This window comes from Scomber japonicus, chromosome 12 (assembly GCF_027409825.1).
Source record: "Scomber japonicus isolate fScoJap1 chromosome 12, fScoJap1.pri, whole genome shotgun sequence".
In the NCBI taxonomy this organism is placed as follows: domain Eukaryota; kingdom Metazoa; phylum Chordata; class Actinopteri; order Scombriformes; family Scombridae; genus Scomber; species Scomber japonicus.
Window position 1 is genome coordinate 18,564,431 of NC_070589.1, and position 14,044 is coordinate 18,578,474.

At 39.0% G+C, this 14,044-nt stretch overlaps 1 protein-coding gene across 1 annotated transcript; it reads left to right on the forward strand.

Annotated features, from left to right (window-relative positions):
- The first annotated feature begins 3,462 nt into the window (after positions 1–3,462).
- Positions 3,463–7,912, forward strand: LOC128369084 (histamine H3 receptor-like). The gene is made up of 3 exons (XM_053330048.1): positions 3,463–3,709; positions 4,052–4,218; positions 7,160–7,912. The coding sequence occupies exons 1-3, from the start codon at positions 3,463–3,465 to the stop codon at positions 7,910–7,912; spliced, it is 1,167 nt and encodes a 388-aa protein (XP_053186023.1).
- Positions 7,913–14,044: the final 6,132 nt, after the last annotated feature.

Here is a 14,044-nt window from a genome sequence, read left to right on the forward strand (position 1 = left end):
TGGCTGTTGGCTATTTAACAGGAGCTCCTGCATTACTCAGAACTGCACAGAGCCAAAATCACAGCAAATCAGCACAATGATAGGACTAAAGCAATATTTCTGCTCATGCTGTTGTTTGCTGAATGTGAGATTACTACAACTGCCACTTATTTATTCAGATCAATTGCAAAATAACCACAAAGATGTGAATCATGAAAAACATGATTAGAGCTACCAGGCAAGAGGAAAAGAGGAAGGCCACAGATGAGGTTTATGGATTTATTATGTTGAGAATATACATGCAAGTACAACAGAGGAAGAGGAAAAGATGGAAACAGATGATCTGCTGTGGTAACCCCTAACAGGAAGTGCTGAAAAAACAGGAGGAAAAGAAGTTTGACAGCTGTGACATTCTGCATTTAAGAGACTTGATGGGCCAAATACTAAATTACATCATTAGTTTTAATAAATAAAAAGCCAGACTATCTACAAGGTAGTCTGAACTCACTTTGTCCTTTGTACTACTTTGTCAGGATTAGGTGTATGCAGTTTGTATTTAACTTTCATATTGTCAAATTATTGTCATCTATTTATAAAAACTACAGATAAGAGATAATCTTTCTACAATATAAACATTATGAGTATGATCTCAGAAGTACTCCTCACTTTTATTGGGAGAAATGGGATGTGCACTGCACATGTTATCGTTTAATTTTAGCTGTGATTACTGTGGTTAGACACACTGTTACAGTATGATAGCATTAGTACCCAGCATCCATACACAAACACTTCAGTACTAGAGTAATGGAGAGCCACAGCAGGGCACAGTATAATTGGCAACACTAGAGCCTCTGTGTACCCTCTGTGACACTGCTTTGTTTCTGAGTGCCCTCCATATTCAGATGAGCCACTGCACTTGTATTTCCAAATCCAGCAACACTGCACCTGCCAAACTGATTACTTCCATGACACTGTTTTTTTTTCACAGTCTTTTGAATATGTATGCAGTGTTTTACACAAGCCAGCCATAATTATATTAAAATAAATACACCTTGAGTTGTGAAAATTATGTCCACAATATTTCTTTGTACTACTCAGTATGTCATCAAGAACACCTGAGTGCACAACATCTGCAGTAATATTCACATACTAATGTTTGGTTGATGAACACTCATTTAATTCTGGGATGATCATTTTTTCTTGTAATGCAAGATGATGCACCTCATGATGGCTGACATGATTTTTTTCTCATAACAATCTGTCTTTGAGGCAGAGTGATAGTGAAGCACTAGTGTAAATCTTTATATGCATTAGTTTCCATGACGGCGCAGTGCCAGTTTCCATGATGTCTCTGTGTCTTTGTTGTATATTTGAATAACCTACATCCTACATTTGCAACTAATGGGTATTTCACTATCACAAGCCTTTTATAGGCACTCTCAAATTGCACTACCTGAATATTGAACTTTTGGCTATTAAGGAACAATTTTATGGAAACTCATCCTATTCAACAGGGTTTGGGAACATTCACAGATGAAACGTTATTTATAATCATCCTTTTTCTTGGTTAGCTTATATACAATATGCAAATCAATATACAATTATATGCAAATATCTTTCAACTCTCAACTGCCTCTCCAACATCCATTACAATATGATTTTGTACTATTTTGTTTTCCCATCAGCCATCATGAACAACAAATCACAAACACAAATTCTTGCATTTTTCACATGATAAATCACCTAGTCATATTGGTTTTGCCAAAACTAACACATCAAAAGTGAGAATTGAAGCATACGATTACATCACTTAATTAAAGAGAAGTGAGAAGAGAGCAGTGAGGTCAGCTGATTTGAACAGGCATTCATCTTAACTGAGTTTATTGTGAAAAATATGGATTGAGGAGTCTGTTTGAATAAAGCTGCATAAGAACTGCTACACCTGCTCTGTGTCTATTCCTGTACTGGCTCCTCTGTGACGTGACTAACTGAGAGAGATGGTGTTGGTTCCATTTGTGAGAAAATAACAGTAATTCAAGCTGAGCTCTTTCAGTCATTTCTACTGTTCTATAGTGTTTCTCATTTCTCTTGGACCACAGCTGGGGAACTGACAGGATATAAGAATGCAAATAAGGCCCACAGCCTTTCCCAGTGTGTGCAACTGGGACGTTATACACACATAAGGAGCTTAACACAGGAACATGAAATAGACAGATTCCCACATACTGGACTTTGAGTTGCCATAGGCGATGATACTAAATATTTTATCAAGAATGGTTAAACTGTTAATCCCACTGGACATTTTGATGAGAGCCTTAGTGAGAGAACCCCGTTATGTGTACCTCCCACTCTCTCTTGTTTTGTCCATCATGCTGTTGCTGGCTTGCACAGCTTTTCATGTCATTTATATTGAAGGTGCTGGCTGCTTGCAGAGTGGAGGGAAAATGCAGAGGCTGTTCACAAAAATCTGAGATGTATTTCAGGCAGAAATGTCTCAAACAATTACCTCAATTTTATGCCTGTCTCGTAGTTTCACAGATAACAGAGAAATACTGACATGCCAATATAGCTGAAATAACACATAAAAGCACAACATTGACAGCATTTTTAGTTACTTCATTGTTTGATTAACTACACAGTTATGTTCTTATTATCTCATACAATGGGGTCATCTCAGTTTGACTGTTTTCAGATTGCTTTGTCCTGCACAATATTCTGAGCATGCTCATTAGAAGCAGCAACCGGAATTGGTAGGCTGCTTGGGTGGTAAAGTGCAGGGCAGAGACTGTCTATTCAATTGTCTTTGCTGGTGAGGGAGTGTGTGCCTGTGAATCAAATATGAGGTTTCTATGAATGGGTTTGAGCAGGGGAATATGTGACTGGAGACTATTAAACAGGTGGATCAGTTTACTGTGTTGATTTGCAACAAGAAATTGAAATAATTTGAGCCAAATTATTTAAACCAGCCAATGTCAACATACAGTAAAGAGATGTTAATCAGGTTTGCTGTTTAAAATAGGTGTCCACTGGATAAAGTGTGGGATGCTTGAATAATTAATCACCTTGTTCCTTACCTATCCATAATTAGTCAACTCTTTCAAAAAACAAACATTTCCATGGTGTTTTTGTGCAAAGCTTTTCACTTGCATCGTCATGGTGCCGATTGGAAATGTTTTTAAATTCGTGAACTGTGTGAGAACAAAAAAGTATTATTTTGATATCATCCATCACTAACGCAGGGCACGGCTGAATGCGTAATTTATCAAGTGTCCTGGCTGCTTTTTAAGCAGAGCCTTGTGCGCTCTCTCGTGGATCTCTTCGGACAGTGTGCTCAGTTTAAACAGGACAGCGAGGCTTTTCTGAGGATATGTGGGGGGTATTGGATGCAGTGTCAATGCGCCTGGCACCTGTTGCTGGCTTTATTCTTTTCAGCACAGATCTACTGAGGATTTAACGATCGCATCTTGACCTCTTTTCAGGACCATGTCGGAGGAGATAAGTGATTCCAACTCCACTGGGTACTATTTTGACAATGCCTCAACTCGAGTCCACAGCAGCTTCGCCTTTTCAGGACCTGTATTTGTCATTTTGATGGTGATGATGGTGACTTTGGTTATTGTGATAGTTATGGGTAACGCACTTGTCATCTTTGCCTTTAAAGTGGACAAGAGTTTGAGAAAGCAATGCAATTACTACTTCCTGAATTTGGCAATATCAGATTTTCTTGTAGGTAAGTCCAACTTTTGACTCCTGGAATATCAGAATAGAGAGTAAAGTTCAGTGTGTTAGTTCATAAAAGCAATTTTCTGTGTGCTATGATGTGCTGTGATATATGCTGGAATATGATAGACAAGGCTTTAGCTCCTGTACCTGCCTGTACTGTAGATGTGTATTTCTGTCGTTCAGTAGCTGAATAGGTCTATATTAAACATTTAAGTAGCTGCAAATAAGTTAAATTAATGTGACCAACAATAAATAGAATATTAGTGGTTCATAAGTTATTTTGGGTATATAATACATTTTATGAGTGCACATCATTTAGTTTCTAATCCCTTTCGAACTGTCTCTGTAGGGGCATTCTGCATCCCAGTATACATCCCCTACATCATTACTGGCAGGTGGACACTGGGCAGAGGACTGTGTAAGCTGTGGCTGGTCATAGACTACCTGCTTTGTTCCGCATCTGCCTTCAACATTGTCCTCATCAGCTACGACCGTTTCCTGTCAGTCACCAGAGCAGTGAGTGAAACCTCCAGTGCCATACATCTGTAACGGCCATAGCTATCATAGTGAAATTCAGACTGTGACACGCAGTTCTGTCATATCTTTAGAGGAAAATGAAACACCGTCATGGTCAAATGAAGGTAAACCACAACAGGTTTAGAATTCATTCTCAGTTTTCTTTGAATTATTTTCTCCATCCCACTTTCCTCCAAGACAGAAATATATCTTTTCACATTTATAACACATTTAAATCAAAATAGTAAAAGTACAAGAGTCTTTTTCTTTCTAGCAGCACTGTGGCTTAATGTCTGACTGGCAAGTCTCCCAGGTCAATGGTAGGGGCAGCCCTGCTTCATTTTCCCAAATGTACCCATCTGCAGAGGTTAATCATTCTTGACCCATTCAGGCCCTGTGCCACCTCTAATTATAGTCCTTCCTCATGAAAAACATAAAAATTCACATTTGACTACAGAAAATACACAGAAAACACACATTAGTTTTTATAAGCTTTAACTTTTGATACTTGAGTTGAGTTACTTGAGTTAGATAATAAGATTATGAATTACTTGAATAATTTAAATTTCCACTTCAAACTATGTCAATGCAACACTGTTCCACTGTTATATATTTTGCTATTGTACAGCATCAGTAATGTTAGTTGTATATTTTATGTCTGTCTTGGTACAAATGCATCACTTCAATTTCCAAACCTCTGCAGCCCCACTGAACCTTTTGCTAACACCTGTCTGTGCATTGGCTGGCTGACTGTAACCTATACACATGTGTGTTAGCTGAAATGTGGGATGAGGCTTGGCATAACAAAGAGAGTGTTCTGTTTCTTTTCACAAGCAAACACTTAACATCAGAGAAATGAATACAAATAACACCAGAGAGAGAGAGAGACTCTTCTTTAATTAGCTAGCTTTGATCATAGAGATCCTTCTCTGTGTCATGGTCTTTCCAACCTGAAGAGATCAATCATAGAAGAAACAGGCCACCGGCAGCTAAACAGCATTCTCCTAAAAGCATTTTCTCCTTCTGAACAATGAAAGACAACAGTCACAGGACAAAGTTTGTCCATAAAAAAAAAGATAGAGTCAGATTAGATGCATATATTTGACAGTTAGGTGAGATGTCAGCATATTAGCAAAATGTTAACTGTACGATATAGGGAGAAGATTTCAGATTTTGTATTTTGTTAGGTTTGATTAGGGGAGGCTAAAGATAATCATGATCAATTAATCTATCAATTATTGAAAATCATGTCAAATTTCCTGTGCTGTAACAATATAGAAATTGACATTGGATTAACACTGACACTTGATTCTTCTCCATTGAGTTCTGCATCACTACATGCAGCAAGTGCAAGAATGACACTTAATTTGTACAAATCACCATAGAAGTTACACCATACCTTATGTTCTGAACAAGACCTAGTGGTAAATTTTTGTCATTTGGAACAGCCTGCTGAACAAGAATGTGAACAGCGACATAGGAAGTGAGACTAAGGCAAGGGGCCATGAGAGGTCCTTCATTGACTTAACACAGCAATACTGTACTCAGCCAGTCAGTTCCTCTAGGGTTTTGAGCTCCTTTTGTGATTATTTTAGTCAAAAATGCTTAAGTTTGCACCAGCTTTTCTCAAAAATAGCAATACAGTTTGCAGTGTTTATATGCTCTTCTTACACAATTGAAAGCAAAAGAAAATATTACAATTAAAAATAAAAAATCTAGTGCCAGTAAAGAGTCACGTATAATCACTTCCTTAGATAAAAACATACTGCATATCATAGAAACATCTGTATTTCAGTGCTAGAAACATCTGTATTTCAGTGCTAATTTTTATATTTATTTTCTGAACATGAGAACCATGGGCTCAAAGTTATATAAAACATGGCAATCTTCAGGATCTGTTAAAGTACCAAATCATATGTCAAATGATGATGACTATGACACATGAAACAATAAACACAACTCATCATTAAAAACAAACAAACTTGAGTCAGTTTACTTACTGTGATTGAAAACTGTTTTTCGGGTAAAACTCTGATTGTATGATGTATCCACGCAATCTTTTGCAGTTCTGGTGTTATGTGCTTAGCTATTTGTGCTGATGCAGTTAGGTATATCACACTTATATGGGCTCAGAAAATCGCTGTGTTACTTCGGTCTGGTGTCACTTTCAATCTGGTTATCTCCTACGTGTGTTCCATTTACAAGCCTCTATTTAATCCAACATTAGCACCAAATAAAATCAGTCCATAATACCATTAAAAGAAACTGCATGCTCTTGTAAATATAGCGGAAATTTCTTGAATTTGCATGAATTATTGTTATTGTAAAATCACAATTTCCTGAAGGGACTGATTAGTGTCGGACACATTATGAGTTCATATGTTCTGTCTCTGCATTATGTGGTTTCACAAACGTAATTATGTATTTGTCAAGAGATGCATATTTTATGTTGTAAAATTGTTCAATATTTTTAGTTTAATGATATATTCATTATTTTTGTAGACATAAAACCTTAAAGTCCCTCTTCACTCACCATGTTCTCTTTTTGTACCTACAGTTGAACATTTGAATTTCATTGTGAAGAATGATGTACAGAATGCGTGAGTTTGACACTGGATGGCTGTTTTCAGATTCATCACATGTAGTTTTATTAACCAGTTGTGGTCCCATGTACAGCTTACACAAGTACAGTACGATGTGGTAACTTGAAGCATCCAGTGCACAAACACTGAAAATGGAGACATCTTGTGTCCAGGATTTAAACGTCTGAAATGAACTATATATATATATATATATGATGTATATATATATGTATATAGTTTTTTTTAATTTAAAGTGGTATCTGTACACTGTGAATAGTTTAAGGAGGTGCATGTTTTGTTTTATAGTTATATTGTATGTATAAAGTATATTTTCTAATTTATGCTTGTTTTTACTGCAGGTAAGTTATCGTGCCAGGCAGAGCATGACTCATCAAGCCATAATTAAGATGATTGCTGTCTGGGTGCTAGCCTTTTTCTTGTATGGCCCAGCTATCATATTTTGGGAGCTGGTGATGGGCAGAAGCCGCGTGCCACAGGATGAGTGCTTTGCAGAGTTCTATTACTCTTGGTATTTCCTGCTGAGTGCTTCCATGCTGGAGTTTTTCTCTCCTTTCATCTCGGTGGCTTTCTTCAACCTCAGCATTTACCTCAGCATACGCAGGAGGAGACTCCACAGCAGGGAGCTTCAGCTCCACCTTCAACTGAGCGAACCTGCCTCTACCCAAGGGGAAGGTATCCCCTTGTCCAACAACTGGGGGTTGGGGATGAAACTGGCTGTAAGAGGCTCTGTCCACTCCCAGGCCTCCTCTCCGAGTTTGGGTAAACTAGATCCCTCAACCAACAGGGCAGCCCATCCCAGCCGTCTGTCCAGGGATAAGAAAATTGCTAAGTCCCTGGCTATAATAGTGTGTGTGTTTGCCATCTGCTGGGCACCATACACCCTACTGATGATCATCCGTGCCGCCTGCAGAGGGCGGTGCATCCAGCATCACTGGTACGAGGTCACCTTCTGGCTCCTGTGGCTCAACTCTGCTATTAACCCATTCCTGTACCCGCTTTGCCACAGTAGCTTCCGCAGGGCCTTTAGCAGGATTCTCTGCCCAAAACGGCATACTACTCCCCCGTCATCTGTCCTTCGTGTTGGCCAGTGACAAGCGCTCATGGATGGATAGGGACAGACAGTGTGCCAGAACTATGGAAGGAAGTATTCAAAATATAAGTTCTACAGTTTAAGCAGATGAAGCTAAACTTTTCACTGCATATAAACCATAATTAACAGCTGTGCATTTCAGTGTTTATATTTAATATGTTAGTACTGTACAGTATATTGTCGGTCAGTGTGTTCAACTCTTAAATATGTACCAGACACACTGAAAATAATTGTAAGGTCTGCCTATGAATCTGAATATGTCAACAAAAGTATTAAGATAATTTATTAATTAATTGTGAGAACAAGTTCACCATTGTTGCGTCTGGTAAGAAGAACAACAATAGAGAAGATAGCACCACACAAGCCATTTAATCTCTGGCAGGTATGAATTGTATACTGTATGCATCTTCAAAATATGGGCACAAACACATTTTCATTGACCAGTTGCCACATATTGGACACTTACTGTAAGTAGCGAAAGTATGTGATACTATGGAACACAAAACCTGGCAAAACTGTTGTATTTGCCTTGAATGAGCACCACATAGGCTAAATACAGTAGCAATTCATTGATTATCTTGTCTAGTTCTTGATGTGACTTTTTGTCTTTGGCATCTTTGCTTCAGCTGAAGTAAATCAGATCAATATCACCCTCTACTGTTACAAGGTTTACTACTTTTACTATTTCAGAAGCACAGTGACTAAAACTGCCATTAAGTATGAACGTATATAATATCAAATGTGTTACAAAAGACTTATAACAGGCAAATAATGTCTCTTTGTTGGGCACATTTTTATACTGTAGAACTGTAAAAAAAAAAATTCACCATTTTCTGCTCATTCATCACCCTGTTTTAGCAAATAAATGATTTTCTGTACTATAATGTTGAAAAAAATTACTTAAGTAAACATAAGTTTTTATTGTTTTAACTCTCACTGCATTACTACAGATTTTTTTTTTTACTCAGTTTATGTTGAGAGAGGAAGAGAAAGAGGGGTTACCTGTTTACCTGTTTACAAACAATGCCAAAATACCATTTTACTGTGATCAGCAGGTGTATGTATGCTTTTGTGCCACTAGATGTCACCATTAACCTTTCAAGCTTCCAGTGTGTGCAGTGTTTGAGAATTAAGCTTCAATATATGATTGACTCGAGTCAGTCTTCGGGACTGGCCGTGATTTCTGTATGTTTTACTTCATGTGTTTGAATTTTCATTTAAATGCAAGCTATATTTTTGCATCAGTACCCTGACTGATTTGATGTAATAGAAGAGTGTAACCTAATAATAACAGGTCAATAAAATTGGAAGATGGATGGTCTTTAGATTTATCAACAGAGACTCCTTTCCCTGTCAATTGTCACTCGTAACTGTAAAACTTGAGCATTTACAGTCCTATGCTTTAATTTTATTATATTTTATAACCATTTATGTAACTGAATTATTATAAGTGTCATCTGCTTGGCCCAGAAGAAAGGAAATGTCTAATTATGAAAAGATAAATACATTTTTGTGTGTACTTTACGTGAATAAAATTTAGGACTTTTAAAAATAAACACATCTGTGTAATTGCCTGAGGGTCGTTATGCACAATATAAAAAAACATTGATTAAATCTAACTGTGCTGCATTGTAAATGACTATTTTCTGCCCTGTAGTCGCTGTCTACCTGATGGCTAATTGGGTCAGTGCCAAGTGCAGAGTGGCTTTTGTTTGATGTGCAGATGAATTGCTGACAGTGCAATACCTTTTTTGTATTGTTCCCCAGTATAGGTAGCTTTGATTTGATAGATTAAATTAGTTCTTTCCAGATGTAGACTTATTAGACCTGTAATTATGCCGTCATGTTAGATAGTGGAGTTACATTTGCAGGTGCCTGGGTCCCACAGGGGACTTACATTGCTCAAATTGTTGCTCTTGCCCATGAGCACATCTGGGCCCCTGGTCAGGTGCTGGGAATAAGGGCACAGCTGCTGGGAACAGGCCTCTGCTCCCCCTCACTCCCTCTCTGCCCATGGCTTGTTGGGGGGACAGAAGCACACTTCTGACCAGAGGGATGCAGACACATTTCCCTTGGGATGACAGAACTGCATTTATCAGCAGAATTGAAAGCCTGGGTTTACTCCCTGTGTATCTAAATGCGACAAGCAAGAGCCGTATCACTGTGAGGAGCGCTTGCACTCTGTGCAGTTATATTAGGGAGAGTGCTGCTATTGATTTTGTTGATAGATTGAAATGTCATGGCATGTGTGCCAAACCGATTGGCTACTGACTGAGGCTGTGTTGGGAATCGTGCCAGCTTAAATTGATCTAAGGAGGGGTGCCACCATGAAAAATACAAGAGAGGTGTTAATCTGGTGCACATACAACTGTGTTTTTTCAATTCTATTTACAGTGTATGTCATGGTGTTTATGGGGGGTTTGGATGTCTGTGACCCCAAGCAATGCATCTAAAAGCTGTGACCCTAAATGGAGTGCACCTGTGCCCCTTAAGTTTAAGAACCCCATTAGCAAAGACTCAGTCAGTGATCAGAGGGGGGAGAAGGCATATAACATCCCCATGAGAATCTCTGAACAGTTAAACTCTTAGAGGTTCCCCTCTAGTACTTTGTTAGAATGACTTAATGCAGAAATATCTTGTTTTGAAATTGGTGTGAAAACACCTCTGGTTCTACAAAATAGAAGACAATAAAAAGCGCGTGGACTAGTGGACTAAAGCCATTGCGCTGTTTAGCATGAGTTGGAACACAAAAGACTCCATACTACAATGCAATGACCAATATGTTGTGGTATTTTGAAGTAAAGCTGAATCATAAAAGTAAACCGGCAAACAAGACCAAACCACTTTAGTCTGCAGATACAGGTCAATACTGTGACCTCTTTTGAAGTTATAGCATCACTTAGTGAATGTTTTCTCCCGGTGAAGGCTGTTCACTTTCTCAGCTAACTAAATGTAAACCACAGTTAATATTTCATGAGGAATATACTCAAAAAGCAAAAGAGACTATTTCTGCTTGATTTTTGCCTTTTCTCTTCTTCCGTTTTCCCTCTGCTTTTTCCTGCAGTATACTTCCTGACTAGAGATTAAATAATTCCATTGGAATCCTCTTAGGATGGGTTCCCAGCACTTGGCAATTAAACAATTACATTTAATCAGCATGGGGCGACGCTTCAAGTCACCCTCATTTCAGACGTTGATTAAAAGCAATTCTGCAGTGGTTATTGCTGTCGACTTTCGAAACTGTGGTTCACTTAGGTTTACTGCATCTGTGGGGTCAGGTTGGATAGCAATATGGCAGGTTCAGTGGTGGTCGAGAGCTGTATCTGCCTCTGGTGGGTAAGACAGTAATGACAGAACTCATGGCAGACCTTATATTGTCCCTTAAGTCGGAGCTAGTTAGATTACTTCGAGACATTTTGACCCTACAGCAAAGAAGACTCAACGAACAATGGAAAAGAGAGGGGCATTAAGTTATGCATGTGGGAGTCCAGATCCTGTGTGAGTGTGTGTATATGCACACTTTATACAGCCATTTCTTTTTGCATCTGCATTTATGTGCATTTAGCTTGAATCAAATCCACTTTGACACATACAGTTTCATCATGCCATGCAATAACATCTCCCCCTGTGACGGCAAACAAGCTGAGAGGGGGCGCAGGAGGAGGGGTGCTTTTGTGTGAGCCATATTTGACATTTTGCTTGAGTGAAAGAGGGCTACGTGGCATAGCGCTGGAGTGGACTATGGTCTTCCCTGTGCAACACAGATAAGTTGTGATGGATACCCAGCTCCCTCTTGTGAAACCCAGGTGCCCCTGTTTCATAAGGCACCCCACTGGCTCTCCAGCCCTCTTAATTAGCAGCTTCCGTCAGCTGGCACCCAGGCCTTCAAGCACTAGTCACTGGCCTCTGTTGTTGAAGGAATCCAGTTCTCTCCAGATCTTCTGCTGTCCTTACAGATGGATACAGGGGCGGGCTGAGGATGAGACATCAAGGTTTTTGCAAACCTGTAAATCATCTGTGAATTTCCTGGTGTTTAAATCAGATGCATGCTGGAAGAAAAGAAAAATACTGTTGAATGCTTTAGTCAGTATGTTTCTTAGTTTTAACAAAGATGGGCAACTGCAGAGAATTGGCCGTGAGTCTCAGACAGAGAGTCTCAGCTGCAGATACACTGATGATTTTTATATGATGAAGTCAAATATAGATAAAAGGTTTCACCAGGATGGGAATGTAGCCTTTTTCCCGGTGCAGTATCATAGCAGTGCTGTAACAATAGTCTCCTCTAATGACATTCCCCTAGTAACTTCTTGCCTCTATGTATCTCAGGGGAAACCGCTACAAAAAGTGATAATTACATGAAATATACATAGAGAATAAAGGGAGTATGTTTACATAACCAGGCCCATAAATATCTGACTGAGAAGACATTGTTCTCCGACTCCTTTTAAGCTGATCTCCTAGGGATGCCATTTTAATGACATGATGGTTTAAAGAGATGCTGCTCCATCTCGTTCCATATTTAATTAACTTTTGCTTTTCTGACGCAGAGGAAAAACAGAATAAAGAAAGCTTGATAGAGACAAACACACGATAGCGGGGAGACAATAACAAATAGCTGGGAGAACAGAGAGGAAGGCAGGGGGAACATGAGCAGAGACCTTGTCATGCTTTTGTGAGCTGTTTACAATACAAGAGATGCAAAAAGAGAGAGGAGGGGTTGTGGAAGAGCGAGAGGGAGACAGACTGACATGGGTTAGAGTAGGTAATAGTAAAGAGAATGATTGGGAAGCTCTGAATTAAAAAAAAGAGGGATAAAATTAAGAAAAAAGGAAAAGGAGAAGAGATTGGAGAGCGCAGGGGAATACTGGAAGAATGAGGCCCTTGTTCTCCCGAGGGGCTCCATTATAGAGCATTTTTAGTTCATCACCACCAAACAAACATGCAAAAAAATGTGAAACTGACAGCATTAAAAAAATGCATTTAACTGACATTTCAGGTGCCCCAAAATAAATGAATAATAAAAAAACAAAAACACAAAGTAATCTTTTGATTAACAAAACTAAAATCATGTTCTAGTTTGGCCTTGGCCTCCTTCACCACATTTATTTTCTGCAAAGCATGCACACTTACCAATGTTTATCTGCCATGTGTTCATTAAATAAACACATGGCAGATGTCGGTGAGCAAAGATTATTTCACATCAGCGTGTACATACAGACATTTCTGTTCATCATAAAACATCACTAAAGACACCGAATGCATTAAATAGTGCAGAAATCTGTGGTGACATTTCTACATATGTGGCCATACACACACATATAGCGCTGAAACATATGAATTGCTTTCAGGAGGCCCAGCAAACTCAAATCATTTAACCAATTAATTCATGTTCTGGCACTGAGATACAGTACAAGGAACTCAGCACAGAATTCAATGTGCCCTCCTCTCTCTCAGGCAGTGTGTTTTCCATTTTTACTGTCAGCTGTATACAGTGTACTCTGCATTATTGATACTTTCTTTCCTTTTTCTCCCCTCCTTTTAAAATCATACCAGCCACACTGGCTGTGGAGCCGGGATATCTGCAGTGAATTTGACCCCACCAGGTCTATGTTTTATTGCTTAGTGTTTAATACATTTTTGAAAATCCTCCCCCATCCCTCCAAAAAAAAAAAAGTCTGGTGCCTTGTCTATTTCAAGTGTCTATCTCGGTGAGGCAGAGGGAGATGACTGGAGGGGGATACTCACCTTCAGCTCTCCCAGTTCAGCAGACAGGGGGGATCATTAGGAGACAGGCTACAGAGGAGGGAAGAGTGTGAGTGTGTTTGTTTGTCCAAATGTGTGTGTTAGCCTGCTGATACACTGGCGACATGTCCAGGGTGCTTCTTACCCAATGTGTTGCAAAGCTCCAAGTCCTGTATGCCTCTGAACAGGATAAGCGGTTTAGAAAATGGATGGAGGGATAAATCAATTCAGAATAAATGTTATATTTTAATAGAACATTTATTTACATTTTCTAGCTTGTAATGGTGTGGTTCAAGGTGTAGGATGAGGGGATTATTTTGAGATTCACCAGACTTGAAAGTGATATTCACAGCTCCAGGACCTGCTCTCTAATTATATCCTGAGAACTGTG